Source organism: Catharus ustulatus, chromosome 3 (assembly GCF_009819885.2).
Source record: "Catharus ustulatus isolate bCatUst1 chromosome 3, bCatUst1.pri.v2, whole genome shotgun sequence".
In the NCBI taxonomy this organism is placed as follows: Eukaryota; Metazoa; Chordata; class Aves; order Passeriformes; family Turdidae; genus Catharus; species Catharus ustulatus.
In genome coordinates, this window is record NC_046223.1 from 62,563,399 (window position 1) to 62,590,388 (window position 26,990).

A 26,990-nucleotide genomic window follows, 5' to 3' on the forward strand; every position below is an offset into this window, starting at 1 on the left:
AACAAAAAGGAAATCTTCTGCCATATACCCTGGTCTCCCCAGTGCCAGAGAAAAAAGTACTAAACAGTTGATGTTTAGGTGAGCAGTGACCATGATTTTTATTTCAAAAGCATGGAAGTATGATGAGAGAAAGATATAATTTATCTCAAGAGTATATTTCTATGGAGAGAAACTGGGATTTGGGAGTTTAATTCTTATGAGAATTTGAAGGAACATTAATGCATTACAGAGGTTAAATTACTTCTATTTCACCCAGCAATCTTAACAGAGTGCTTGATAACTAGAGCTACTTGAAGAGCTTATTTTGAATTGTCTTCAGCAGAAAATACCTTTTATTCATGATATACATTTTATTTAAAAGTTTTTTCCTCCTCATAGTAGGGCATTTATCTCTTGGCTGCAAAAAAATCCTGAAAATTGTTTGGATGACCTTGGACAAGAAAACATCCAAGAAAAATATTTTGTTGTTACTTCAGCAGTTGGAGGAAAGCTTAAGACAGAATATTTTCCCACTCGATTTTATGACTATTCCAAACAAGTTAAATATGAAAGGTAATGGGGAAGATTTCCCAAATTAAGATAGAAGTTTCATAAAAATAGAAATTTTACCACCACTAGGAATATGACTGGACTTTGGAAGGACTACAATTGTGCATAACACAGTTAGAAACTTCAATCTGATTTGGTGATACTAGAAACTCTGTAAAAGGTTCTTGATACTGTTTAAAGAGAAGGATTCTTATTCCCATTCAGATCTTCAGTAAAATCTCTCTCACTTTTCAGTATATCCCCTTCGCTCCATTGCTGTACATTTATTTTGCAATCTTTCATTTGAATTTTCTTTACAATGAGATAACCAATCTCTAGGATATTAGATAAAAAATAGTGATTACTTAACCAGTGAAAAAATCTAAAATTTTAAGGAAAATAATCAGTAAATGAAGAAACAATTTCATATTAAAAGGTGAAATTCTATTTCTTCTTTGAGCTACAGCTAGTTCCCTCTAAGCATTGATCTTGGAACAAAGAGAAGCACTAACACACAGAAACAATCCGCCCAGTATTATCCCACATTTGTATTCACTGAATTGCTCCAATTTTCATTACATTCTGCTATTTGCTAAATGGGATTTTAATGTGTTTAACAGTTTTTAGCATTAACAGTTACTCAGTGAAGAAAGCTGCAGTGATTTTCTTTTCTCCCATTTTGATGTTGCAATTTTGATTCCTCAATGCCATTCTGCATTCATTAAAATACATAATACTGGCAGTAATGGGGCACTGGATCCTGGAGATGCATGAACAATTTGAGATTAGACATCAAGACCAAATATTTAAGCTGACTGTTACTGTCAGCAGGCAACTGTTGACTTCTAAAAACAAACAAGATTAAAAGGGAAGGGGACGTTTCAGGCAGTATCAGCATAGTTTACTGTCTGCTCTGCCAGGCGTCTGAATCACATTGGCTACATAAGGCACATGAAGTAGTGACCCAATCATTGCTCATTTGTCTTGGAGCCAATTCTGCATACAGAAAAAAAAAAACAAACCTTGGCCTCTTCTTCCCTCTTTTGCCTTGTGTCTAGCACTCACTCCTCTCTATGTGGTTGCAAGCAATCTATTCTCATTAGCACTCCAATTTCCAGTGCCTATCTGCATGTTTGCAGCACTTCCCATCAGCAACCAGTCTGAATATTGAAACTGAATAAACAGTGCTACTAAACTTTGTTTGAAGCACAAGCTAACAGTATTGGATCAAACAAAACAGTAAGTGATAGTTATATTTTCTTGTCCCGTTCCTTCCACCATAGATGGACCTAACTGAAACTGTTCGGAAGCTCTCTCAAGTAAAAGAAGGATTAGTTTTGAATCCAGAAACTGGGTTCACTTTCAGATTGATTGCTGCATTTCTGTAGTCTCAGTCTTTATTCTACTTGATCATCTAATTGCCCACTCATATAAGAAAGTTTCCTAATTATGTCACAGAGCAATGAAAACACTACAAGCTTAAAATTACCTAAAAAAAATGTGCACAAAACCGTACTTGAGTAAAACCCAGCATAATTGCATTAATATTGTTTAGTTGATACCTGAAAGCATAACAGATTAACTAATGTTTCTAGTAGGTTAAGCCAAACAAGGGTAAAACTAGAATCTTTAAATCAAAGCTCTCGCCAAATGGAACAGCTCCATTGAATTTTTAAGTCTCTTTCTACATGACTGTAAGAAAGTTACTTTATGTCTCCATTCTGGTCCCTTTTTAAGCACAGATTATAACAGCACCCTTGGAAGCCTTACACATGTGGTGACATTATTCACTTTGAAAACTTTCAGTACTTAAATGAAAAGGTTGCTTAATGTAGCAATCTCTAATTAGTATGTTGCATAATTCTGCTGGTGCTTTGAGGCAGAAATTGTCATCCGTAACAGATCTAATAACCCTGCAATATTTCTGTCTCTGTCAGACTCTCTTAACCCTCTCAGAGGAATATCCATCTGTCCACTGCACATACCTATTTAAAGACAATAAAAACCTTTTAGATCATATCTGCTTATCTATTAAGGCTTAGCTCTACACTATTTATTTTCAAAAATGTCTTCCTTTGGAGACCATCCACTCCTTTGGAGTCCTTAATCTACCCTAGATATCACAAAGAACATCTTCTTCATTGGGTCTACATTTTTCCTGAAGAACTAAATGGGCAGAATATGGAGGAAAAGGTTATTTTGCATGATCTTACAAGTAATGAGCACAGCTTTGCACCTAGTATGTTTTAGCATGAGTGAAAGTCAAAGAGAATATAAAAAAGTCAGTAATGAGGCACATTCTGAAAATTAGCCATATCCCTACGCAGCAGATCATAAGCAGGGTTGGATGGCAGTAGATGCTGTTCCTGCTACAACAGATGCCTGGGAAGATGAACTGTTCCGAGGAGACTTCATTCCGTAAATCCCACTTTAACAGGTGAAACTATCATTGCTGCATTTAAATCAAAGATGAAAAAACAAATTTGTTTAATTGTGATTGAAATTTCGCATCCTCTCTTCTGTCACGCTAAACCACAATGAGCACCCTGAGAGCGCTTCCTAAAATTGTTTACTTTATGACACAGTAATACAGCAACCACTGCATTCTTCTCTGGTAAGAGACATCAGCGGGACAGCGAGAAATGGACCAGCAATATAAGACCATTTCTAGCAAAACATATGCTCTTCAAAATCACTTCAGTTCCTTCCCCTAGCTCCTTTTTAACTCATTGTCTTTAAGGGACCAGTCTTCACAACTGTAATGTCACTACATATAGAAGCTGATGGTCACCAACATGCAAAGCTTAAATTATATATGCAAAGAGTATTTTAAAATACTGCTTTCAGAAAATTATCTATAACATACCACTTGTTCCCAAAGGCTGAATATGAACAAGACTGTGAAACAGTGAGGCACCACACATAACCAAATGTCTAAAGCAGTAATCTGGGATGCAGGCAGTGATATATTCTAAATTAGCCAGACAGCTCTGCCACGTCTTACTTACAAGGCACGTTCTATAGATTGTGCCAGTTCTATGTGTGTGTGCTTACCTGAGCTCTACACTGCTGCCCAGAGGGGATCTCATCCATCCCACCCACACTGCTCCACACACAGGCAGGATGGAGCCATTGCACATCCAGCACTACACTTTCTTCACAACTGCCCAGTCTCTGTAGGAGAGCCCCCCTTCTCCTACTAGTACAAATATCAGTACTCAAATATATGCGAACCTCTGGCAACTGAAGTTTGCATTTCCCATACTTAGTAACACCTTTGTCCAAGGAAAGTCAGTTATAAATATCTCCTTTAAAAGTTTGCATTTCCCATACTACTCAGTAAGACCTCTGGCCCAAAGAAAGTCAGCCCTACATATCTGCTTTAAAAACAGCATAAACGCCCCTATTGTTCACCCCAAAATTGCTCCTGCACTCCTTTAGTTTGGAAATTTTTGAATAATGATTTGTCGAGAAGAGAGCAGAGGATCATCACTCACTGAGCTCCCACTAGTCTCAGCTGTAAGCTGTGAATTAGCAGCATCTCATGATCTGCTCATAGTGCATAAGAGGTGAGCTCTGGTCTGGTGTTTCGGCTCGCCTCAAAAACCAGAGGTTTTATTTGAGCTGAAATACCATGAAAGGCTTTCAAACTGGATGTAAGGAGATGCAAAAGAATACAAGGTTGATGACTGAATCAGCAAATTAGGAAGCAGTTTGGCCCAAAATCAAGTTAGTTATAATTCCCAAACTTACAGAGATGTAATACATATTAATTAACCACAGGAAAAGACAGAGACCAAAGAGATGTGAATTCTTTTGCAGGGAAAAAATTTACACTGCTAAAGCTCAAATCAGAAAACTACATGCTGTTAACACAACCTGCCTTTCAATTTTGGATATATTTTAATTACCTAAGTATTCAAATTACGGTTAGATTGCTTAAGAAATTTCACAGTAGCAAAAACTGTGCCTGTGCTCTCAGCAAATAATCACTGAATGTGCTATCAGATCCCTCCATTCCCAACTGGCTAATGCCACTGAATCAACTGATGTGTAGATTAGAGAGCATTTCAAGTTTCATGCCTTGTGAGTAAAAAGGTATGCAATCACTTTCATGATACATTTTAAAAATATTACTTATACCACCTAACTATTAATGTTAATCACAGTATCAGGAGAAAAGTTTTCTTCTAGCCCATCTGGAGTACTTGCTCATACACTTAGGAAAATTTGAAATGCAAGATGAGCTTTACAGTTTCAAACATACCACAGCAACTGAAATAGAACAACTGTATCATCTCATATGTCTTTAATTTCATCAGAGGACTCAGAAGTGCTCACATCAAATCAGTGATTTTGAGCAGTCCATGCAGCATCCTGACATGAATCAAGAGAAAGGCTTTGGTATTAGCCAGTTCTATGTGTGGTACTGATTAAAAACATAGAAAATTCCCCTTGAGGCACTTTTCCAGCTTGGAGACTCAGGATATTATTCTCTGGTTCACAGTTAATGTGGCCTATATGGTCATTAAATGGGAAAAACAATATATAAGCAATATATCATTTCCTGCTTCAACATGTTATTACCGCTCTCCGTGATTTACCATATACATGGGAATTACTGTGTTCATAAAATAAACATATTTATAAAACTGTCATTCATGCCTTAGTAGTCCACATAATTTCATTTTTTTAAAAGGCTGCTTCTTTCTGCTGCCTTCCTCCTCCTCTCTACCCAAAATGAAAAACACACTAACAAAAGTTTGAAAGTGTAAATGAATGCTATGGATTGCATGGTAATAAATTAAAGTGTTTTAAATTACATCAGCCGTTTTCTCTGAAGAGAGAAAGCAACTTTTGAGAAGCTGCCTGTAGCAAAGACACCCATTTCTCACATTCACCTGTAGATGGCATTCATCCCATTGCTGTATGTGGCTCTTATGAGGATCCTCTTCACATTTGCAAGGATAGTCATGAAATCCCTCCTGCTGACTGGAACATCGGTGCCATGCACTGAGAAAGATTCTGGTTTCAGCACAATTTCTTCAGTGTGCTCTTCAGAAGGTTGCAGGTGAATTATCCCTTTTGGAGTACTGATTTTCAAGTCACCTCCCTAGAGAGAGCCATGAAAGAGAAAGATTTAAACATGAAAAAAGTAATGGAAAAAAGCCCTATCAGGGTACATGATTTCTTTGAATAATATATTTTACAAGAATAACAAATATCAGGAATAATATTCAGTTTTCATAAACCTGAAATGGGCTTGCCTGATAGAATTGAAAAGCAGTGGAAAAGAAAGTTTGGGTTATTCAGATAAAACCTAGTGTCATGCTTACGCAGGTAAAAGTAAATTCATATAATGCCAAAGTGCAAAAGAACAGATCTACTGAAAGAATGTCAAAACGTAACCTCAAACGACCAACTATTCTATTTCTTCATTGATGAACAGGAAACTTTATAGTTTTCTAAGTTACTGCAATAATACCAGAGACTACTTGAGATATTGAAGCTTTCTGAAGTGTGTCCATTTTCTCATGCTAGAAATCAGCTGAAAGTATGTGCGCCCTTCTGTTTTGCATTCTCAACCATGAGACTTCACACTGAACATCTGAAAAAGCAGACCATTTTCTCTTTCTCTCTTTGTCTCTTTCTTTTTCTTTCTTTTCTTTCTTTTCTTTCTTTGGCTGAAAATACTTTACCTCTATGATGACATCAGATTGAACCATCAATTTAGCTTTTTTTTCCTCTTCTTCCTCTGTGATATGATAGGAAACTGTAAATTTCAGATGTCCTCCAGCAGCTGCTACCTGGGGAATAAAAAGACAGAAAAAATATCTAATTAAATAAAAGAAAATGGGCCTTAATCATTTGGGGACAGTTTTCTTGAGCATCAGTAGATTTCTAGTGTTGCAAAACCACATGCAGATCTCTGAGGATTACAGCTGTTGAAGGCTGCTAATTCCTTAAACCCACAGACTAACAGAGAAATCCGAAACAGATAAGAAATATGTGCAAATTTCCACCAGATACTTGCATTAGATTTTCAATGCATTTGTTCAGTTATATGGTCCTCATTTATACTGGCCTCTGTATCAGCAGCTTCAGCAACCTACAGAAAATTCAATAACTTCAGTTCCATTGATGGATCAAACTATCAAAACAGAAAAAAAAGGGCTGTGTTGTTTTTCTTGGAACTAACTGCAGCTTAAAATAAAGTAAGAAATTTCCCTGATGGAGTCAAGTAAATTTACTTTAAAACAATGTTTCAGCTCTTTAGCTCAGTTTGACCCAGCCTACAATGTGAGAAGTCACTGACCAGGCTCTTGTGTCACAGCAATATATTTTTTCCATGCTCTTTTAGACCCCAGAATCATGGCATTGACACAAGCTATTCCATTAAAAATGGAATGTAGTACGAAGCAAATCAAAAGCTGCAGACCTGAATGACAGAGTTCAGCACAGAAATAGTGCTTTCTGTTAATTCATTGGAAGCAGCATAAGTAAATAAAATCCTGCAAGAACTCCATTTAGGGTATAAATGTGCCTGCATCATTGCAACGTGAGCCGCCTCTCCAAGAATATTAAAATCACAGGGATTCTTCTGCCCTTCCAATGCCTACTGCTGAGCACAGAGCAAATTTGCGCCGTTTACAAAGAGAATAATCTGGTTATTCTTGAAGACAGATCTGTTTATCATACTGGATGCTTTTACATGTAGCAACAGAAAGCAGTGAAAATCAGTATCTTCATTATTTTATGGTGAATCTAATTCAAGCATTTAAGGCCTGGAAATCAACTGATTTTGAACTAGTGATCAAGGTATATAAAAACGCCATCTGAAGCTGTACAGCTAATTGCTAGGTTAAAGCCAGAAAATTCCCTCCAATTCATAACATGGATCTTGGACCATAGAATAGTAGGATCATAGAATATCTCAAGCTGGAAGGCACTCATACTAACTTGGTCACTCTCCTCCTTACACACTTTAATAGTCTGATGTACTTGAGGTGCCCAAAAGTGCACACACTACTTGAGGTGAAGCTGCCCAGCTCAGAGCAGAGCGGGACAATCCCCTCCCTTGCCCAGCTGAGATGCTGTGCCTGATGCCCTCCAGAACAGGGTTGGCCCCTCCTGGCTGCCAGGGCATTGCTCACTCAACATGTCATAGACCCAAGCCCCCTGATCTCTTTCCTCAGCACTGCTCTCTAGCCTCCTAGCCCACAGTTTGTGTGTGTAAGTAATATTTGTCCCCAATCCCAGGGACAGAATCCAGCTCTTGCTTTTGTTAGATTTTGTTGGTGATGGCCCAGCTCTCTAGCCTGTCCAGGTCTCTCTGCAAGGCCTCTCCACCCGTAACGGAGTCTGCAGCTCCTCCTGTTCAGTCACTGGCAAACAGTGGCATCACATGTTTTCTACATGGTGTGCAAACCTGCTGGGACCAATGCAACTACTTAAAAGCCTTGACCAAAACAACATGAAAAGACCTTTTTTTTTCCCCTTGGGATTCATTTGTTACAGCATTTTTGTTTTGCCTGTGGTCAAGTCTAAACACTGGTTTGCAGTTGCAAGAGGAAAATAGAAAAATCTAGATATCTGAAATGATGCAAGAAGTAACCAGAATTGCTTTCAGCTGTAGGCAAACATTTTAGAAGAGTAACTTTTGCAGAATTTTACCATTTCTGTTTTAAGTTCAGACTAACGACAAAGATTCAAGAAAGTGAAAATAATGGGAAAACAAAGATTAGGTAGTTTCAGGCAACCCCTAAAAATTATGTACCAAGACAGGTTTTACTTTTTCTCAGCTACATAACCTTTACCTTAGTATATAAAAATCCAACACAGGAACTGCTAGATCACAAAGCAGGAAAAAAAAAAAAAAGAAAAATGAAAAAACCCTAAAGGAAGGGCAGCTAGAGCGTATTAGGGACTCCTAATATATAACCAACAGGAAACACAAGACGAAAGGGGTGGGTAGCCTAGTCCAAAAAAGAGAAAAGTCAGAGAAAATAGGAAAATAGTATGCCAAAATGTAGAAGTCTGGAAAAATGCAGTGGCCATTTTTTATTTACCTGTGGCAACTGCATGGCAGGCATGAAGAAGATTCAGCCTGACTATACAGAGAGCTGATTGTAAGGATGGTCAAAACAGTATCAAATTACTTGAAAATGCTATTGAAGCAGTTCATTAATTAGCAGCAGCTCAACATGTCAGAGATACTCTGGATATGACGCCTAAGAGTTGGAATATAACTAAGAAGTCTCTTGAGGTCTCTGCTAGCCACAGCAGTCTGAGTTTCACTGTTGCAACTGGCAAGACATGCATATCACAAACAGGATCACACACTGAAGACAAGGTCTCCGAAAGGAAGTTATTGTAGAGAACACCTCACAGTTCAGAATATTAATTTATCTTGTATGCTGTAAAATACCAATACAGATTAAAAACCCTCTTAAACTTACATAAACCAAAAAGTACTACTTCCTTTTGTCATTGTTTGCAATGGGAATTTCCTTCCTCTGCATATTTAAAGTACAAGTTCATTCAAAGGCAAAGGAATTCAGAGGTCAGTCAATGTGCTGCATGTCATCTTGTGCAAAAAGTACTTTTCACACTAACTTTATATATAGCTGCAATACAGAAACTGGGCACTCATGAGCTCCCTCTACTTTCACATTTTTCTCTCTATCACCCAAAGATTCAGAGTTCTGCTTCAAGGACTATCACCTGAGACCATCAAAACCAAAAAGAGCAGGGCATAAAAGTTTGCCTTGTTGCGGCCAAAGGTTTGTATTGTTGAGACAAGAATAGCTATCTAAAAATGTCAAGGAAGTTCCACAGAATTCCCGTTGTCTCTCCCACCTGTTTTTAGATTATTGCATCAAATATTTCTTCCCAGCTTTGGAGGCAGAATCTATGTGCTCAAGAAAAATTGCAGAACTCCCCAATAAATAACAAGTGTACGAGAGAGAAATTACAGCTATTTTAGTTCTAATCCAAGAAGTTTATGGTAGGTAAGTTTTTGGGGCTTTTAGCAATTGTTCACAGATAACTGTACTCTACTATTATGTTACATGCTCTTAGGGATAAAACTAAAGAGCACTCAAGACATTTTTTTATCACACCCTAATAGAGGGTCAACCAAAACTGAAGCAGAAAAGATGTTTCCTTTCCTGTGAACAAAAGCCCATACTCAACAGCAAAAGAGCTGGGGGGTAGGAGGAAGCACCCAGTATTACCCTATGTAAAGCATGCCTTGATGTTATAGTCTTGTCCCACTAATATTACTTTTAAGCCAAGATAAGTGATAGTAAACCACAAATACAGCACTGAAAACAAACAACATCTCTACAAATATTAGCAAGGCAAGAGATGAGGAAAGCTTGTGTCTCTTCATATGGAAATCGAACTTTACAAGTCTTTCTCCTCCTGTTAGTAGTGAATGTGCTACCAATGCTTTCCTCCAAGACAAGTTGTCAGGATCTCTCCTGCTAAAGTCCTTGGAGAATATCTCCATCTCATAAAGATTTATATTCCATCTTGTTCTGCAAGTCACTGCATGAAAATTCACACTTTGCCCCTCCAATGCCTCTTGTAACTCTGCCTGTAAAAGTTTAGGACTTAGTCCACTGCACTGAGGGCTGCCTCATTCTTCTGAACATCTGCCAAATGTAACTTCAGAAGATTATGAGCTATCTCCATTAAACAGGGTGCTGATTACAATCCCTTATCTCATTAAGCAGTAAAATGCTCTTCTGTCAGTTAAGAAGAGACTCAGTTTGTGATTAAAGCACCTAAATATGAACTGGGGCATCTGATATGGCACTACATGGCTACGTGCAGGCAATTGAAAGAAGTCTTCCATAGCGCCAAAGGAAAGTGGCTGGTCAGTGACCCCACCAAAGGATGACCTTCAAATAATTCCACATTGTATTCATATTTAATAAGTAACTTGGAAGACATAAAATTTTGCAAATGAATAAATAATTATTCACTAAGTGTATTATTGAAATATAACAAATATACCTTGCTCAGATGTTTGGTAGTAAAATCTATACAACAATGGATTTAACTAATAAGGGCTTGGATGTCAACTATACCAAATGAACAAATGCTATCAGAAAAATTTTTAAATGGGGGAAAAAATAGTGCAAAGGTTACAAACATGAATGGGTAGAACATTTCCATGGAGAATGTCAACATACATATAGCTGAGTAATAAACCAAGGAGTCTCACAGCAAGCTGGTAATAGTAACTTAGAGTTCTAAGAGATAATAATGTTTTCTTATTCTCAAAGACATCCACAAAACAAACAAACATCACACTTGTTTCCTGATACGCCTGTGAATGTCATTTACTTGCTTCTGTGATTATGAGAAATTACACAGATATTCACCCAGCTTCCAGTGGCCCTATCTATCACTAGGTACTATTCTTGAAGGTAATGGAATCATAGCATACACAGTTTAATATTCTGTGCTAGCCTTTTTGAATTCCCATGAAATAGAACCGCAATAAAAGGTTGAAGCAGATTTGGACTCTTTCACCTTCACAAACTCTCTAGGTACACATTTATTTTATGACACGGATTTCAGCAAATGTAGAGATATCTGCCACCAGAATATCAGCACTACCAATGTGAAAGAAATCCTTTAAATAAAATAAGATTTTTTTCCCAGTTTATTTGGGGTGACAAAGTTAGTCCATAATTCATTGTCACCTAAGCAATTGTGATATGGTTTGATGAGCCACTGAACAATGTACCACCTTAACTGATGGTTAAGTGCGCACGTGTTCTTCTGGCAGCCCACTCAGTGTAGAAGGGAATGGACCAAGGGCTGCTTTTTCTCATTTAATTTACTTGTGTTGAAGGAAATATTTCACTAGTAATTCAGCTCTCATCTGGATTATTATCTTCTTTATGAAAAAGTACCAGCTGTAATTTTATGATATTTAATTGGATTTTGCTGATCTAGTCTTCGAGGTAGTTGTAGTGTGAAAGAAGGCAGGGACTAGAAAAGAATTCCAATAGAACCATCACTGAGAAGACGTCAAACCTTTCTTCATTTAGTAATAGCTCTCAGTAAAGATTGCATGTGTTAGTTCTACTCCAGATCCAATTAGAGATTAAATAGACTCTCCTCTCTTAGACAGATTGAATTTAGATAGGGTATAAAAGCTCTTCTGAGGCATTAGAGCAATATTTCAGATAAAGCAGGGAGCAGAATAATCATGTTTTATTTGAATGACAGTATGGTTCTGGTTAGCTTTAAAAAAAAAATCATAGTTTTCTTTATAGGGAATTTAAACTTTTCTCCAGAAAAAATGGACTCTTTCCCCAAGCTCTCTGCCATCTAGAGTTCCCCCAACTCTATGCTAGCTAGTTCACAATCCTAGTTTCCCTGCTTAAGTACACTGAAAATTCTTCTGTATAATTTGATACTACATTCTACTTATTTTCAGTTTTTCAGAATACTACTTCCAGAGAAGTAGACCAAGTGAGAGAGTAAGTTCATATAAAGTAGCCTGACTACTTATCAGTGGTTGGTTCAATTGCTTTCCATGAGAATTTGTCTACAATATTGTACATTCAAAGGGAAAACTGAGAATTTCAAACAATTCACTGTCATCTTCAGTTTCCTCTAACAGACCACTCCGACAGCCAAGATTTCTAAGTCATTCTTTCTTGGTATCTTATCCAGAATCCAGGCTCTTTAATTTTTAGTACTTCCCCTGTACATCATACATTTAGGCAGAGTTGAGTAAAAGAGTTTTATTCAAATTCCCATTCAAAGGGGTTTTATTCACAAATACTGTATGTTGTTTCATTGGACAATGGAACAACATATTCATAATGCATCTCAATATTTAAAAATTTCCCAGCAATGGAGAGAACCATCAAGTCTGTGGGTTTACTTTTTCCCCCTAAGTGAATGTTTTTTGCTTAGGAGAGAAAACCTGTCCAAAGAATAAGCACAATTCATAAGGAGAAACAAAAATTCTGCTAAATTGTATTTCTTATGTACCTTGACCATGTCCCTTCCTTATTTTATGCTCAATAGGGACCCTTCCAAAACGCCTGTGAGTCTTAACTACGCAAAGTCTTTCACAGCATCTGAACACTTGGCCATAGAAAGAAGACCGTGCACCTATCAGAGATATATCTTGTATTCAGATTCAAACACAATGGAAACATGAAGGAAGAAAGAAAACCAACAGGGGAAGACATTAAAATCTACTGTATATCTTACTTAATAAGCCCTTGCTTTTGCTAGAATATCATTAGATCAAGTGTAACCAGACAACTCAAACCTTTTTGATTTTTGTTCTAGTGCCTTTTCCTTCTTACTCCAGAAGTTCAAGTCACAATTTTGGTATAGTGGTTGATGATGTCTGCCATCCTAAAGATGAGAAGCCCTTCATATCTGAAATAGTTTGTCACAAACAATTTAGTCACCGACTAAATTATTGTACAATTCCTTTAATTCAATACATCTGCTAAGAAGCTTTTAAATAGGAAGTATTTTTTAAAAATCAATAAGAAGTTTCTTGTATTTTTCAAAGTTATATCCATAAACTCAGCCCAGTCTCACTGTTACTGAGATACTGTATTAAAGTTATCATTTCATAACCCTAGTTCTCTTCCTCCTTGGATGAACTAGACTGTATTATTTGGATGTCTAAATAAAATATAACTACTCATTGTGTTTAATATATAATGTTGAAACATCCAATTATATCATGGAACTCTAAAATGAAAAATGGAATAAATCTCAGTTTCCAAGGAAGACGGGAACTGAATAACATCAGCTCTCCTGTGAGCCCTCTGCTGCCACTCCTACTTATGTTGAGCTGTTGCTCCTTCTGAACTTAGTGCTGGAAAAATTAATGCAATCAGTGACTGATTGAAAAATTTGCACAGCAAGATTATATGCTGTCTTCTGAAATGTATTTATGAATGTTGACATTTACTCTACAAATTCTCAAATCTCTACAATAATTCCCAGCTGTCATTTCCTCTCGCTCGAGAAGAGAAACAGAGCTCTCTGGTCAACCACTCCTGAAGTCTGAAAATTTTCTAATGATAAACTGTTACAAAATTTAAAATATGTGATTGATTTGTTACTGTTACTTAAGCATACGAACCATAGCACATAACCTTAGTATGGTTACCCACTTTCTTTTTCTTTGCTTCCCATGAGATCTTGACTGTGCCAGCCACTGTTCCCCAAACTGCTGTAACTAGACCAAGGATTCAAAAACACAAAGCAGGGGCATATTCTTCCAGGAGAGATTTGATAACTTAATTCATGCACAATTATTGCCCACGTCTATTACTATGGTGGCAGGTAAATCTCAATCTTTAGAAGTCTACCAATCCAGCAAAAATACACCATAAGCTGTGATCTTGTAGTATAGTATGGCAAGCATGCATCATAGAAGGATATTTAAAGAAATTAACCTTGTATGTCATCATAGTTAAATTTTCCCTGACTGAATACAGTTAAACTGAAGGAAAAGAAAAAAACAAACCAAACAAACCAATTAATACAAACTCAACAGCTGCTGAAACTGCTGCTCTGATCGCTATAAGCACCAATTTAGCAGGCCAGAGTGGCTAAATGGTGTAAGCCTGGGTAAAAATACCACTTTTTGTTCAACTGTGAAAATATTTCAGATTGCTAGTAATATTGTAATCAATTGCATCAACTCTGAGATATTTCAAAGTAACATATCCTCATAAAAAGTTTCTAAATAAAAACTGTTTACTGCTGGTCTTGTAGCTGTCAACAATCTCATAATTAAAAGTAATTCTTAATTTTACTGATTAAGTGATACTTAATTTTACTGTTAGTCTCCCGGTTCCATGGTCTGTGGTTCCAAAGGGGAAAACTGCAATTAAATAGTCATATCAATAAATGCCTTCCTGTAATATTAGAATGAATGACTAATTAGAACATTTATGTCAAAGTCCAGTTCCATTGAAACACAGGAACTGACCCTTCCCCTCCTTTCTCTGACTGTACTCCTTCATGAATATTTTAACAAGAAAAAAAATTTGCATAATTTTGCAAAACTAAAAGCTCATATTTCTATGGCAACAAAATCCTAGCATGCAAGGGTTATTAAACACAAAAATGCAGGACTATAAAACAAGAGCAACTGTTCAGGTTCAAATTAAAAGCTGTTCTTTAAAATGTTTTCCTCAGCTTTGCAATGGCATTTAGGGCTATTCAATATTTGCATGTGATATTGCTGAGGACCTCTCAGGAATGCGTGATGATCTTTAAAAGAAAATCCATGAATGCCTCCTAAACTGTTTACTTTTTACTGAAAAAGCTTAAACAGTGCATGCAGCAGCAAGAAATAATTAAATTCTGTGTCTTTGTTAGAATCATTAAGGTTGAAAAAGAATTTAAAGATAATTGAGGCAAACCATTAACCCAGCCCACCTTGTTCACCACTAAAACACACTCCAAGGGCCATCAAGTGGTACAACCAATTGTTGTTAGTATAGTTCACCAAGTCAGACTCTAAGTACCCCTGATTTCAGATAATTTTTTTGTTTCCTTTTCTGTAAAGCACCAAGCAAAACAGCCCAGGAATGTTATTTCTAAAGTTTGTCACAAAAGAAAATGGAAAAAATAAAGCCCCTTTCAATGTTATCCAGCCAAAGGTTATTTTCCTATCTCCCTCTACTTAACTGGTTTGCAATATTACTATTGACAGTACTGTACCACAGTGATGGCTGCACCAGTAATTCAAAGCATAGTATGACAAAAGAAGCACTTTGGGATCCTTTAGAAAACTGAAATATATCATAATATTTCAAGCATGAAGGAGTTTTGTAACTGGAGTATCTGTTGGGCAAAATTATTCTGACAGGAAGGATATGCTGCTTTTAATAACAGCCAGTGTTTCTAAGTGGGAGATTTTGAATGAAATAAAATGTAAATAAGTCAATATTTTGGAAAAAATAATAAATCTTTCTTTTCTAAGAAAAATTCATGGCTTTGTAAAGTCAAATATCTGTTCTTCAGGGGTGGCTTGTCATTTCATATAATAAATGCAACAATAATTTATTCTTATTTAGTATTTTGCTGCATATCATGGAGACCTCTAAGGATCGCATATCAAAACAAAAGCAGTAGGAATAAATATTTGAGTATTAAAAAGGATATAAATGTGTATAAACATGTCTCTGTACTAAATTCACCAACAGTAATCATAGGAAAAAAGCCTCAACAACTCCTTGCATTTTGCTTTAATTTTTCAGGTAAAGAGGAAAACAAAACAATGTATCAGAACCCTGTGATTTTTGTCTATTATCAGACAGTGAAAACCATATTTTGAATTACTTTGTCTCTGGAGCCAATGTTTTCTCATGATTAAATTCATAGCCACTTTCCTGGCTTCTAGTTACACAGTCTTTTTTCTGCTAACCCTGCTTATGAAAAACTAACATAGTTTTGAAAAATATCTGTTTTTTTTTCAGAGAATGAATTTTGTGGTTGATGTTAATTGAAATGAACGCCAGTTAGCAGTAACTAAATGTATGTATGTATAACACAAACCCTGAATTTTAATACTGTTTTATTTCAGAACAGTACAGATAGCACTTAATTAACAAATATGCTTTAAGACAGATTTTTTTTAAAAAAACAGTGTAGATAAAAATCTATCATGCCATTCTTTATTGTACTCATGAAAGCAATTCTGCACTTGTTATCACCATCATGGTAATCCACAGATGATTATTACTTGAGGCAATGTGCTCATATATAGGAACATTACTTGTGCTTAGGCACATGCACACATAATGTATCATATGCACACTGTGAAAATAAAACTTGATATGAACTCATCTCTGAAAACTACAAAACTGTGCTACTGTATTAAAGGGTAAGATTAAATCAAGTTTGTTTCAAATAATCTTAAAAAAAGGTCCTTTCTGAAAATCTTTTCAGGCATTTTTTTTATTCAAGTTCAAAGTCTTTATCTTTCTTAGGTATGATTTTCTGTGAAAAAGCCCCTACATTTCTTCTAAGAAGGCTGAAGGAAGGATGAGCAATCAAGCTAATGAGATAGGAGAGCAAAGGAAAAACAGAAGATATGAACTGATGCCCAAGACTGAGAAAGCAGAAATGGCTAGAATAGACTTATAAGTCCTCAATAAGATAATTGATTCTTTCAAATTCAATTTGCGTCAATGAGAGGTGACAAAAAAAATCCTTTAGCCATTTGTGAGGATAATGCAGGCGGTATGAACTTGGTGTTTGCTGCAATTGTGTGTGCCATTTTTAACATGATTTTATAGTTTTTTCCCCTTAATTGAAAAAAATTTGAAAATGCATTCTCCTTATATTATCCTGATTAGAAAAAATACATTATTCTACAGCAAACTATATAGGTTTCCACTTATTTGTTTCTACAAGTGCCTTCCGTTTACAGACTTGAAGCAGTTCTTTTCTACCAATTATTAATTTATATACTGTATCTTTTATGGGAAGGGAAAAAAAAGGACCCATATATTCATGAGTTACCTCTGCTTTAAAGGTAGAATGATGGAGAAAATTTGCTTTGGATGAATTAATAACTGTCAAGAAAAGAGGGCATGTCTACTACCCAAGGGTTACATGTGCTGAAAGAATCAACATCAATCTTACACTGACATAAGCTCCATGACTGTCATAGAGAGAGTCCCATTTGAAGGATTCATCATCAAAAAACATTGCAGTTCCATGAGGTATGTTAACATAGAGAGACTGATTAATATAACATGAATTTGAATTCACACAGGTAGGGAAAGTTCCACTGAGATTAAATGTTCTCAGGTCTGTCGACTTCAGACACTTAATCACGTAGATATTTTGCAATTCTTTTTTTTTTACAGAAAGTCCTATGTGGATATAAGTAAAAGTCACATATTTCAAATAAAGCCTCCTATTCCCTTCACAAATTCACGTTTCGAAATATCAGAAATTCCTTTATCTTTGGCTATAAAATATAGTGCACAAAAAATTGAGCATGAAAATCATGTGATAGTATTGTCTTACACATACTTCATTTTAATGTTCTGAAAAATAAGAGGCACCTAAAAAGTAATATAAAAGTCACAAACTTGGGGAATAAATACATTAAGTCAAGCTAGGAAATTACATCCAATGTGATCATAATGAATGCATATGATGAACACAGAGTAGGTATCCACACATAGTAGTACAATAAAATAAAATAACGTGAAAAAACCCCAACTATTTCTACTGAAAAATTATCTCCTTCATGCCTACGTTAGTCACCTAACTCATCTAACTGTATATTTTTGTACCTTTCCAGAAGATATACTTGACCTTATTAGCTAAAAGCAACCCCCTCTTTTTTTCTGCTTTCCCTACAAATACTGACAGTTTTCAATTCAATGGAGACCTTTTAAAAAGAAATTCCTTACCTTACACTGTGTGTGTTTTTTCTGGTTGCTATTACAGGAGTGGATACTATTCACCTTTAATGATTGGCAGTGCCCTTTCTTAAAAAGATTTATTTCAACCTTCATTCTTTCTGAGTATGAAAGAAGGAAGGATAGATCCATTATATTTCAGACAATTCCCTGAATCAAATTCAGCTCTTATTTTCAGGACTAAAAAATCATCAGGATGCAGAAAAGGCCACTGGCATAGTTACAAGAGAAAAAAAAAAACTACACAGAGATCATCAAAGTGCAACCAAGTTAAAGGAAGAGGACACTGATGTTTCACAGATCACTAATTGAAAACCAAAGGTTCAGCAATAGACTGCAGTCTTTTTCTTGACTCAACCTAAAAGATCAAGTCCAACTATTAACCCAGCACCATACCTTCCCTTCACAGAGCTTCTACCTTTTAGATATCTTAAAACATCTGCTTCAGTCTTTATAATTTTATTTATATCAATTTTTCATTAAATAAACAGCTCTCCATGTTATCCTTTTCTTACTTTCAAAAGAGAGTATGTCTTACTCTCTTTTGGGCTACTACCAGTTGACAACAGAACCCTGGACACATCAACATCTTTTTATGAGGGCCAAAGAGCCTTTACAAAAAGTTGGAAGTGCAATGGTGTCTTTTGTAGAGAGAAAAATTTAGATGTTGAACACTGAACAAAATTTGACAGTTTCACCTTGAGAGAAGAAGGAGTCTGTGTTTATGTGTTTGTGTGCAGGCAAATGTATGTGTTTTTATGCATATAGCAAGAACATTGTATTTGAGATAGCCTAAATAGAGAAAATACACAAACCCTCATTCCAGGTGCTTCGGAATCTCTCAGGAAATAGCCCATTTGATTGCAGTAAAAATTCTCATATGTCAGTTTTCTAAAGAAAGTACTCCCTACTCTATATTAGGATAAACATATATAAAGTGAAACAGCTATAATACTCAAATAATGAAATTATTTTTGAAATATTATTTACAAAAAGCACTAGAAATCAGTTTAAGCTGGTTATCTATTTCTGTCAGTTTCTAGAAACTGATTTATTCACGTTTCCTCATTTTTATCCTTGGAGAATGGAGAATGACATTATCTACGTGCATCAAAGCCCAGAAGAAGAATGAGAAAATCTCGGTAAGTTTTGGTGTTGCATGTAATTGTTTGAAAAATAATTGTAATTTTACAACAATTTCATCATGAGCCCTAGGATCTTTAAACATTATTCATAGTAACATATGAATCTTGAATCTAATAGAATCTAGGATATTTTTATCATTATTCTTTTTTACTCACTTGGTTTCAATGGCTTTTCAAAAGTTATTTTGAATTTCTACAAAGAGGTTGGAAAACCTCAGCTTAATTTTATATTTTATCCAGGATAACAAATTTTAACTTCCCTTGAATATCTTTTGAATTCTTGGTGTAAGAAAAAGTTATAAAACTCAGAAAGAATCAACCCTTGCAAGTAGTTCATATATAATAGATAAATGCAAGGTCTTCTGAGTGTGATTAATGTGATTTATATACCTACATAAATTTCCTTTAATTGAATGTGTTCCTTCCCTCCCTGTTTCTATTGGCAATGTATATATTTTCTCCCAATTTCTAATGTAACCCAGGCTGCCGGGTCCTAATAAACCAAGTTTTGACTAACAGTGTAAATTTTCTGCTTTCATCTCAAACTCTTTAATATTTAGCAGGGTTTCATGCTGCCTTAGGTTTAATGCAAATGGTGTAGTATGAAGCAACAATTAACTTTATAGCTCTAAGATAAAATATGAATAAAAATGCTACCACTTCACAATAACATTAGGAGAAAAAAAAATGTTGACCTTAACTTAATGCTGTTTAAAATGCATCTTAAATGAAGACTTTGACCTACACGAAGTTATACAAATTTCCAGACACAGCAAGAACACATCATAAACTCCTTTAAAAATGCTAATCTATATTTAAATAATGCTCATGTATCAAGTTAAGATTGACACACAATCAGGGAGTGGGATTTTTTGCCATAGCATCTCTACAGCTTGCAAGTCATTGTTTTGACATAGCAATGTGTTTAATACATTATTGCATTCCGTCATATGAAAAATTAGCCCTTCCTCTGTTGCAAAATTTCTTAGATCTACAGTTGTTTGAAATTCGGAATGGACAGAGATTAGATCCAACACTATCTTTCAGTCTTTCACTTCCATCAAGTCCTTCACTAATGTATGAATTCTGTTTCTTCATCTGTCTCTTCCCACCCTCGCCTATAGGCCCATTCATTATTGTTTCATAATGTCTTGCATTAAACTTCCAATTATGGTTTAATTAAGTATAATTAAATCATCTTTTATTTAAAACTGTATTTTCTAATCCATTCAGCATTTCATTCTCTCGCCTTGACTGTAAGAGAGACATTTTCTAGCTCAGGAAATGAGTGCAAACTGCAGTATGCTGGGTTGGTGGGCAGGACAGCATTGATGTGTGCTTGCATTCTTACACTAATCCATCTGCATGTGGTATTTGCCACAGCTGGAGATGCAAAGACCTTTCCTCAGACTAACTGCAGCTGCTCTTGCTTTCTCATAGCTGTTTCAGAACTGATCTCCTGCTGATAGAAGCTGCTGTAGCTCCATGAACTTAATTGATTTCTGAAAATTTCTGCTAACAGGGAATCTGTCTTTTCCTGCTGCACCAAGTACCAACTAAGGTGTTGATATCTCACTTCTGAAGAGCTAAAGGTAGTCCAAACAATCTCTGGGGAGTGAATGAATGTCCAAGGTCATTGAGCAAGAATTACCATTACTTAACACTTGAAACAAGTCTCTTTTCACTACTTTTCACAGTAGAAAAGAATCCACTGCTGTATCCACTTAAGTCTAAGAATTTCATAGTCAATATCTTTTAATAATCCATTTCATAATATCAAGCAGAAAGCAGGTAGCTAAGGTCCACACCAAAACATTTAAATTTCTTACATTAGGTAAAAGAAAGAATGGAGTGTGAAACAGCAGGGAACATATTGCTACATATTAAGCCTACCCAAATCCATACAGGCCATCAGGTTTTATTTTTGAAATGTAAGTGTGCTGTGCTTGGGAAACAAACTTAAAAAAACCATGCAGCCCCTATATTGCACATGTAAGGCACAGCATGTGTACTCACACAGTACTCATTCACACATCAGCCTGTCTCATGTCTGTGTCACCTTCCTGCCCTGGTAATCAATTCTGTGCAGAAAACTCTGAGCAACTATTAAAAAAAATCATTAACAGGAAAAAAGAAAAAAAAAAAAAGCATATTTAGGAAGATTGTAGGACTTCACAGTTCTGTGCAATGTGCATGGAATTCCAGTGTATTCTCAACATGGTTCTAAAATATTTTAGCCTAAGTTAGAAATTGGTTTTTTCAAATGCTTTTTCATAATGAAGTGTAACTTCAGGTGCACAAGACTTTTTTTACAAATAATAGCGCTCAGAAAGAGGCAACAGGGTCTGTTGTTTGCAGTATGTAGAAGTTGTATTTTGAAATAGACAGATGTGAGCAGGGTTAGTCTTAGTATATCTTCCAAGAACTACTGAAATTGCTAATGGTAAAAGGTTTTTGTAAATCTTGCAGTTAGTCTGCAATAAAAATTTAAGATCCACAGATTCCTGTAGCAGTTGAGACACCAGTAAGTGATCCTCATAAAACTTTTACTTTATATGGACTGCAGCATGAATAAGCCTCAGCTAGTCACACTTTTCGGATCCTTCTGCAGAGAATCTGAAATCTCAAATTATTTTCTGTTTATAGTTTCCTTTAAATATTCTTCAGGATAAATGGTATCAAATGTAATATCAGTTACTTTAGTATTATTGTGCCAAAAACCACCCAAATACTTATTTTTAAGCAGATGACAGTGATATCCCATAGCACTTTTCACAACAAATAATTCATGCCAGGTATTTGGGAGGAAGTCATAGAATCACAAGCAACATACAAAACCATTGACACTCAGATGCAAATTCTGTTACATATTTTTAACGAAGAACTTACCAAAATATGGTCATAAGAAATCATATCACTGCTATGCATGGTGGGCATAATGCACCAGCTGCATCTTTTGAGAAGGTCATATTCTAAATTCAATTATTAATTCAATCATTATGGACATGAAAAATTATCCTAGTGATTTTCCACCTAACTATTAACTTTATGTTTTGTTCTTCAGTGTCTGCTGTAATACAGTGCATTTATTGGGTATAAGTGATGATATTTTGGTAGCTGATGGATTGCAGGAATAACCCCTCTGGAAAGTGGTCAGGGGCTCCCATGAGCAAGGCACAGCATGGTACAGCTGGCTCTGCAGTGGACCCACCATAGCCCATCAACCCAGCTTGTGATGCTTCTTGGAGACATACGTAAGAAAGGGGGGAAAAATACGGATTGAACAGAGGAGGAGGAAACAAAAATAATGAGAAACATCGGAGACAACACCTAGGTCAGAAAAGGAGGAGGTGCTTCATGGCACAGCAAATATCTCTTCAGCCCATGAAAAACCCATGCTGAACATGTTTTCCTGACAGGAGCTGCAGCCCATGGAGAACACAAACTAGAGAGAATTTTTCCTGAAGGACATACCAGAGCAGGGGAAAAGTGTGAGAGACAAGTGGCAGAGTGGAACTGTTCCGTACTGACTACACCCTCTGACTTTCTCTCATGCAGTCAGGTAGTGATAGAGGAATCAGAAGTGAAGGACTGAAGTTAAGCCTAGGAAAGGACAAAGGAAAGGTATTTAATTTTTTTATTTCTCACTATATTAATCAGCAATAAATTTAATTAATTTTCCCCAACATGAGTCTGTTTTGCTAATGACACTAATTGGTAAGCAATCTCCCTGTCTTAACCTTTACGAGCTTCCTTTTCCTATTTTCTCCCTGTCCTGCAGAGAAGAGGGAGAGAGTGAGCACCTTGTTGGAAGTTTGGCCCTTAACCACAGCTAGCTAACCTACCATACCACCTCATTGCCATTCTGAAACAGTTGATTTGAGATTATTATGGGAAGTGTGCAAACATCAAGATATGCCTACTAGAAACAGAAGAAAATGTCTCAGAGATATTTTTAGTTACAGTTTGTGGAAAACATCCACTCTTTTTATAAATACCTGAAGGCAAGGAATACAATCCATTTAAACTCCAAGATATCTAAAGTCTCACTGAAGTCAATGTAGGGAGCTGGATTTCAATAGCTGAATTCAAGCTATGGTGTCTAAAGTTGCCTAGAACTTCACAGCTATACCACAAAAATATAATTAGAAAAGGTCAAAATACGTCACAAAAAGCTTTACAAAGACTTTAACTTGGAGCTAATTCAATTTTTTAAAAAATAGTTTACCCATATTAACACATTGCTTTACATCTAACAAGTTACATTGAGTTCAGTTTACTTAGATACTAATTGATAAAAATGAGCAGTAAATAAATGGTTTTGCAACTTAAACAACTCCTAACTTGCAGTGTGTCAGCCACATGGCCACAAGTCTTTAAAGAAAAACTAGCCTTCCATTAAGTCTATATGCCAGATACAGCACATAATGTTTCCCACTGTATTTTAGACCCTGTGGATCCATACTCCCTTTTAACTACTGTGAACACAGGAGCTCTTTACTGGCATTTAAGATTTCTAGTATGATCCTTAATCTCTGGGAAAGGTCACAGCACTGCATTTCACCAGAGAGTAATAAGAATGTCTGAGATTAAAAAACACAAGCGTAATATAATAGTTCACAATAGAGTGATTTCCAAATAGTCAACCATCTCTCTGTGATATAAAGCAAGTTGCAAATAAATTTAATTTCTATAATTTTAATTTTAAAGTAATTACTACTATTTAGCTGCTTGTAGGTATGCAATTAATACACAATCATAAAACAATTGAGCTTGGGAGGAACCTCTGGAGATAATCTTGTCCAATCCCTAAATCCAACCAAAACATTAGATGAAAAATTTTTAACTTAATTGATACCTATATATTTAATTTGGCAGAGCCTTATGTGGAAAGAAAGAGTCCAGCTGCAAGTATGTAAGACCTAGAAGAAGTGTTCTATTTTAGCATTTGGACCTTGAAAAGTTTAGCATCCTCTGCAACAGCAAAGAACTTCTAATTTCAATTTGTGAGAATGCAAAAGAAAAGAGGGAAAAGATGCCAAGACAACTAGATGAGTAAAATATGCTTTTAAAAAAAAATTTTCTGTGGTCTCCACTATTCTTCAAAAGAAGGAATAAAAAGGAGCACATAAAGAATGACACACTGATAACACAGAACTACTTGAAATATGAGTTGAGTTGAGAAGTCTTCTTGCTTTTAATAATGAAACAATTTCACTTCTAAAATTCTTTTTTGTTTGTTCAGGAGCTAGTCAGAAAATATGAAGAAGTGTGCCTAACAGTTTAACCCAAAAAGTATTTCAGAGGCTAAACTGACAAAACAGAATTTACTATTCTTCCACAGATGTGCTGTTAATTCTCCTTATTTTAATAAATACCTGCCAGCCAAAAATATCTGCTCCAGGTCAAATTAAACCTCTGATCTGTAATTAAATCCTTCAGTTTTCCATTTTAGCTAGACCAAAAAAAGTTTTTATGATGAGTTGATCCCAATAAATTCCCACTACCTTTCTCCCAGACTTTTTAATGGCCCTATGAAAGATGGATTATCCACCCAGACACATTTGAGAATGATTTCCATACTGCCAGAATCTCTGCTCTTCATTCATGGTTATATCTTCTCATCCTTAAAATGAATGCGCATGAATTATTTGCGGCGCTAATTACAACTACCCTTTTTCAGATTAAAAATCCAGCTGCAACTAGGAAGAGCAACTGCGAGAATATAAATGTGCAGAATAAATATTTGAGCTAGGTAATTTAAGTGGGTCTACAACTGACTGTTAGTTGGCTACTTACTGTAAATTACAGGTGTCTCCACAGTGCCTTATCATTTGCTGTTTTCTGAGAAAACATTAGCTTCTGCTTGGTAAGGGCAGGCCCCCAGGACACTCTAGAGTTTATGCTAGGGTTCAAAGGAGGGTATGAAAGCACTGACGATACATCAGGACATTAACTGCTATCACAATCACACTCTCCTCAGTGGCACAAATATTTATGTAGCTTTCAGCACATTTAATTTAAATTAAATCCCACAGAAGTTAAGTAATTGTTTTCCTGGAAATCTATCTAGGCACAAGATGACCTTGTTTTTACTCAGGGTTCTTCTCATGTGTTTCCATTCAATTAAAACTACTTCTCAACTCACTGAGTTATCTCCTTTTTTGGATAAGCTGACTCTCTATATTGCTTTTGTCTATTACACAAATGCTTTCAGCAGACTTTTTAATCACTGTACCAGCATCAAGTTAGTGCAAAATTATAGAAAAGGTAGTGAATTATTGCACTGTTTTTTGGTTTTTTTTTTCATATTCAGGGTGCAAGGACTAGAAGCAGTCTAAACTAGAGAGGCTGGGAATGCAGTAATTAATAACTGACCTAGATTATTAAAAGTTATCTCAGAACATTTACAACACCCTGCTGATAGCAGTAGAGCTAGGGTAATTATTTAATAAACACACCTTTGGTCTGCTGAGGATCTACAAATAACTGACTGGTCATTTACTACTGAGAGGTTTCCAGTTGCTTCATCTTATGCAGAAAGCTAAAATATATAAATATTTATTAATAGCAATTCTATTTTCCACTGGAATGATATACAGCCATGACTGCATGGAGCAGTGACCTTTGCAATCATGAGCTGATTCTAACAATGTATACAAATTATGTGTTTTGACTTAAAGATTATAGTGTGGAAACCTGATGTTTTATAACCTGTCACATTCAAGCATTTGAATTACTTACATATAAACACTTTCGTCACATCTAAACCATTATTTACAAATTATGTATATTGACTGTAGTTTCCTTATAGTTATGTTACACAAAGGACACTGTATCTTAGTTTCATTTGCAATTGAGAAAAATGACAAGCTATTATTTTTGTGAGTTACCTCCCTGATTGAAGATCTGGGAGTTATTGCACAAGATATCTAACTAGTCTGTACAGGCCTCTATCATAAGTATAATACCAGAGGGACAATGAGACTTCCTACATTTAAGCTTCCTGTGGATTGTAAAGTTAAAAAAGCATAACTGTACAGTACACTGTCCAGTGCAGACTGCCAAAGAGATTTCCAATACAAATTACAATCTAAAGTACTTCTCATGAATGGGGCAGAATTTGGTCCCTTTTATCAAGCTATTTTCAGCATTTTAAAGTGTTTTCCTAAGCTGAATGTTTTCAGGTTAAACTGGGAACTATAGGAAACCCTAGCCTCATGTAATGTTATATACCCTATTTTGTTTTAGCGATGATATTCCCAGTGCTCCTCCACTGTCAGTGGAGAAGCAGAAGGTATTCCTAGATTAATGTAGAGCATAAGTTAATGGTATGAATTGTCCTGGGCAGGAACTTGACTCTCGTCTGGTTACACAGGGAGGCATCAAATTGGCTTGTGAACTTAACACACCAGAACAGACCTAATTATTTGGCAAGATTTCTGCATTTCCCATTTAGGAAGTTCATTTGATAAAGTGTGTGGTGAGCCAGAAAATCACAACTGTTTATATTGTTTACAACTGTTTTCTCTAGTGACTCTCATCCTGCCAAACAATTAATGGTGTTCCAAGTTTTTGCACACTCACCTAGATGTATGCAGACTGCAATGAGATCTTTCCTCAGTCTCTTCTCCAGACTGACCAAACTGAGTGACCTCAGCTGGTCTTCATAGGGTTTTCCCTCAAAGCCCTCCACCACCTTTACTGCTCTCCTTTGGACACTTTCTAGCAGCTTTATATCCTCCTTATATAGTAGCATCCAAAACTGCACACTACTCGAGTACTGTTTAATAGTTTCTCCTAATTCAACAGCATGGTGTTTCAATAACATGGCAATAGCAGTGGCCTCAAAACTAGAGAA

The 26,990-nt window shown here is 35.9% G+C and overlaps 1 protein-coding gene across 1 annotated transcript in view; it reads right to left on the reverse strand.

The window, feature by feature from the left end:
- The window catches only part of LAMA2 (laminin subunit alpha 2), a 290,666-nt gene that overhangs the window by 155,965 nt on the left and 107,711 nt on the right, over positions 1-26,990 (reverse strand). Inside the window, exons 13-14 of the mRNA XM_033055719.1 lie at positions 6,228-6,335; positions 5,430-5,641 (exon numbers count right to left, since the gene is read on the reverse strand). Of these exons, the coding sequence (XP_032911610.1) occupies positions 5,430-5,641; positions 6,228-6,335 (320 nt within the window). The remainder of the gene's footprint in view (positions 1-5,429; positions 5,642-6,227; positions 6,336-26,990) is intronic.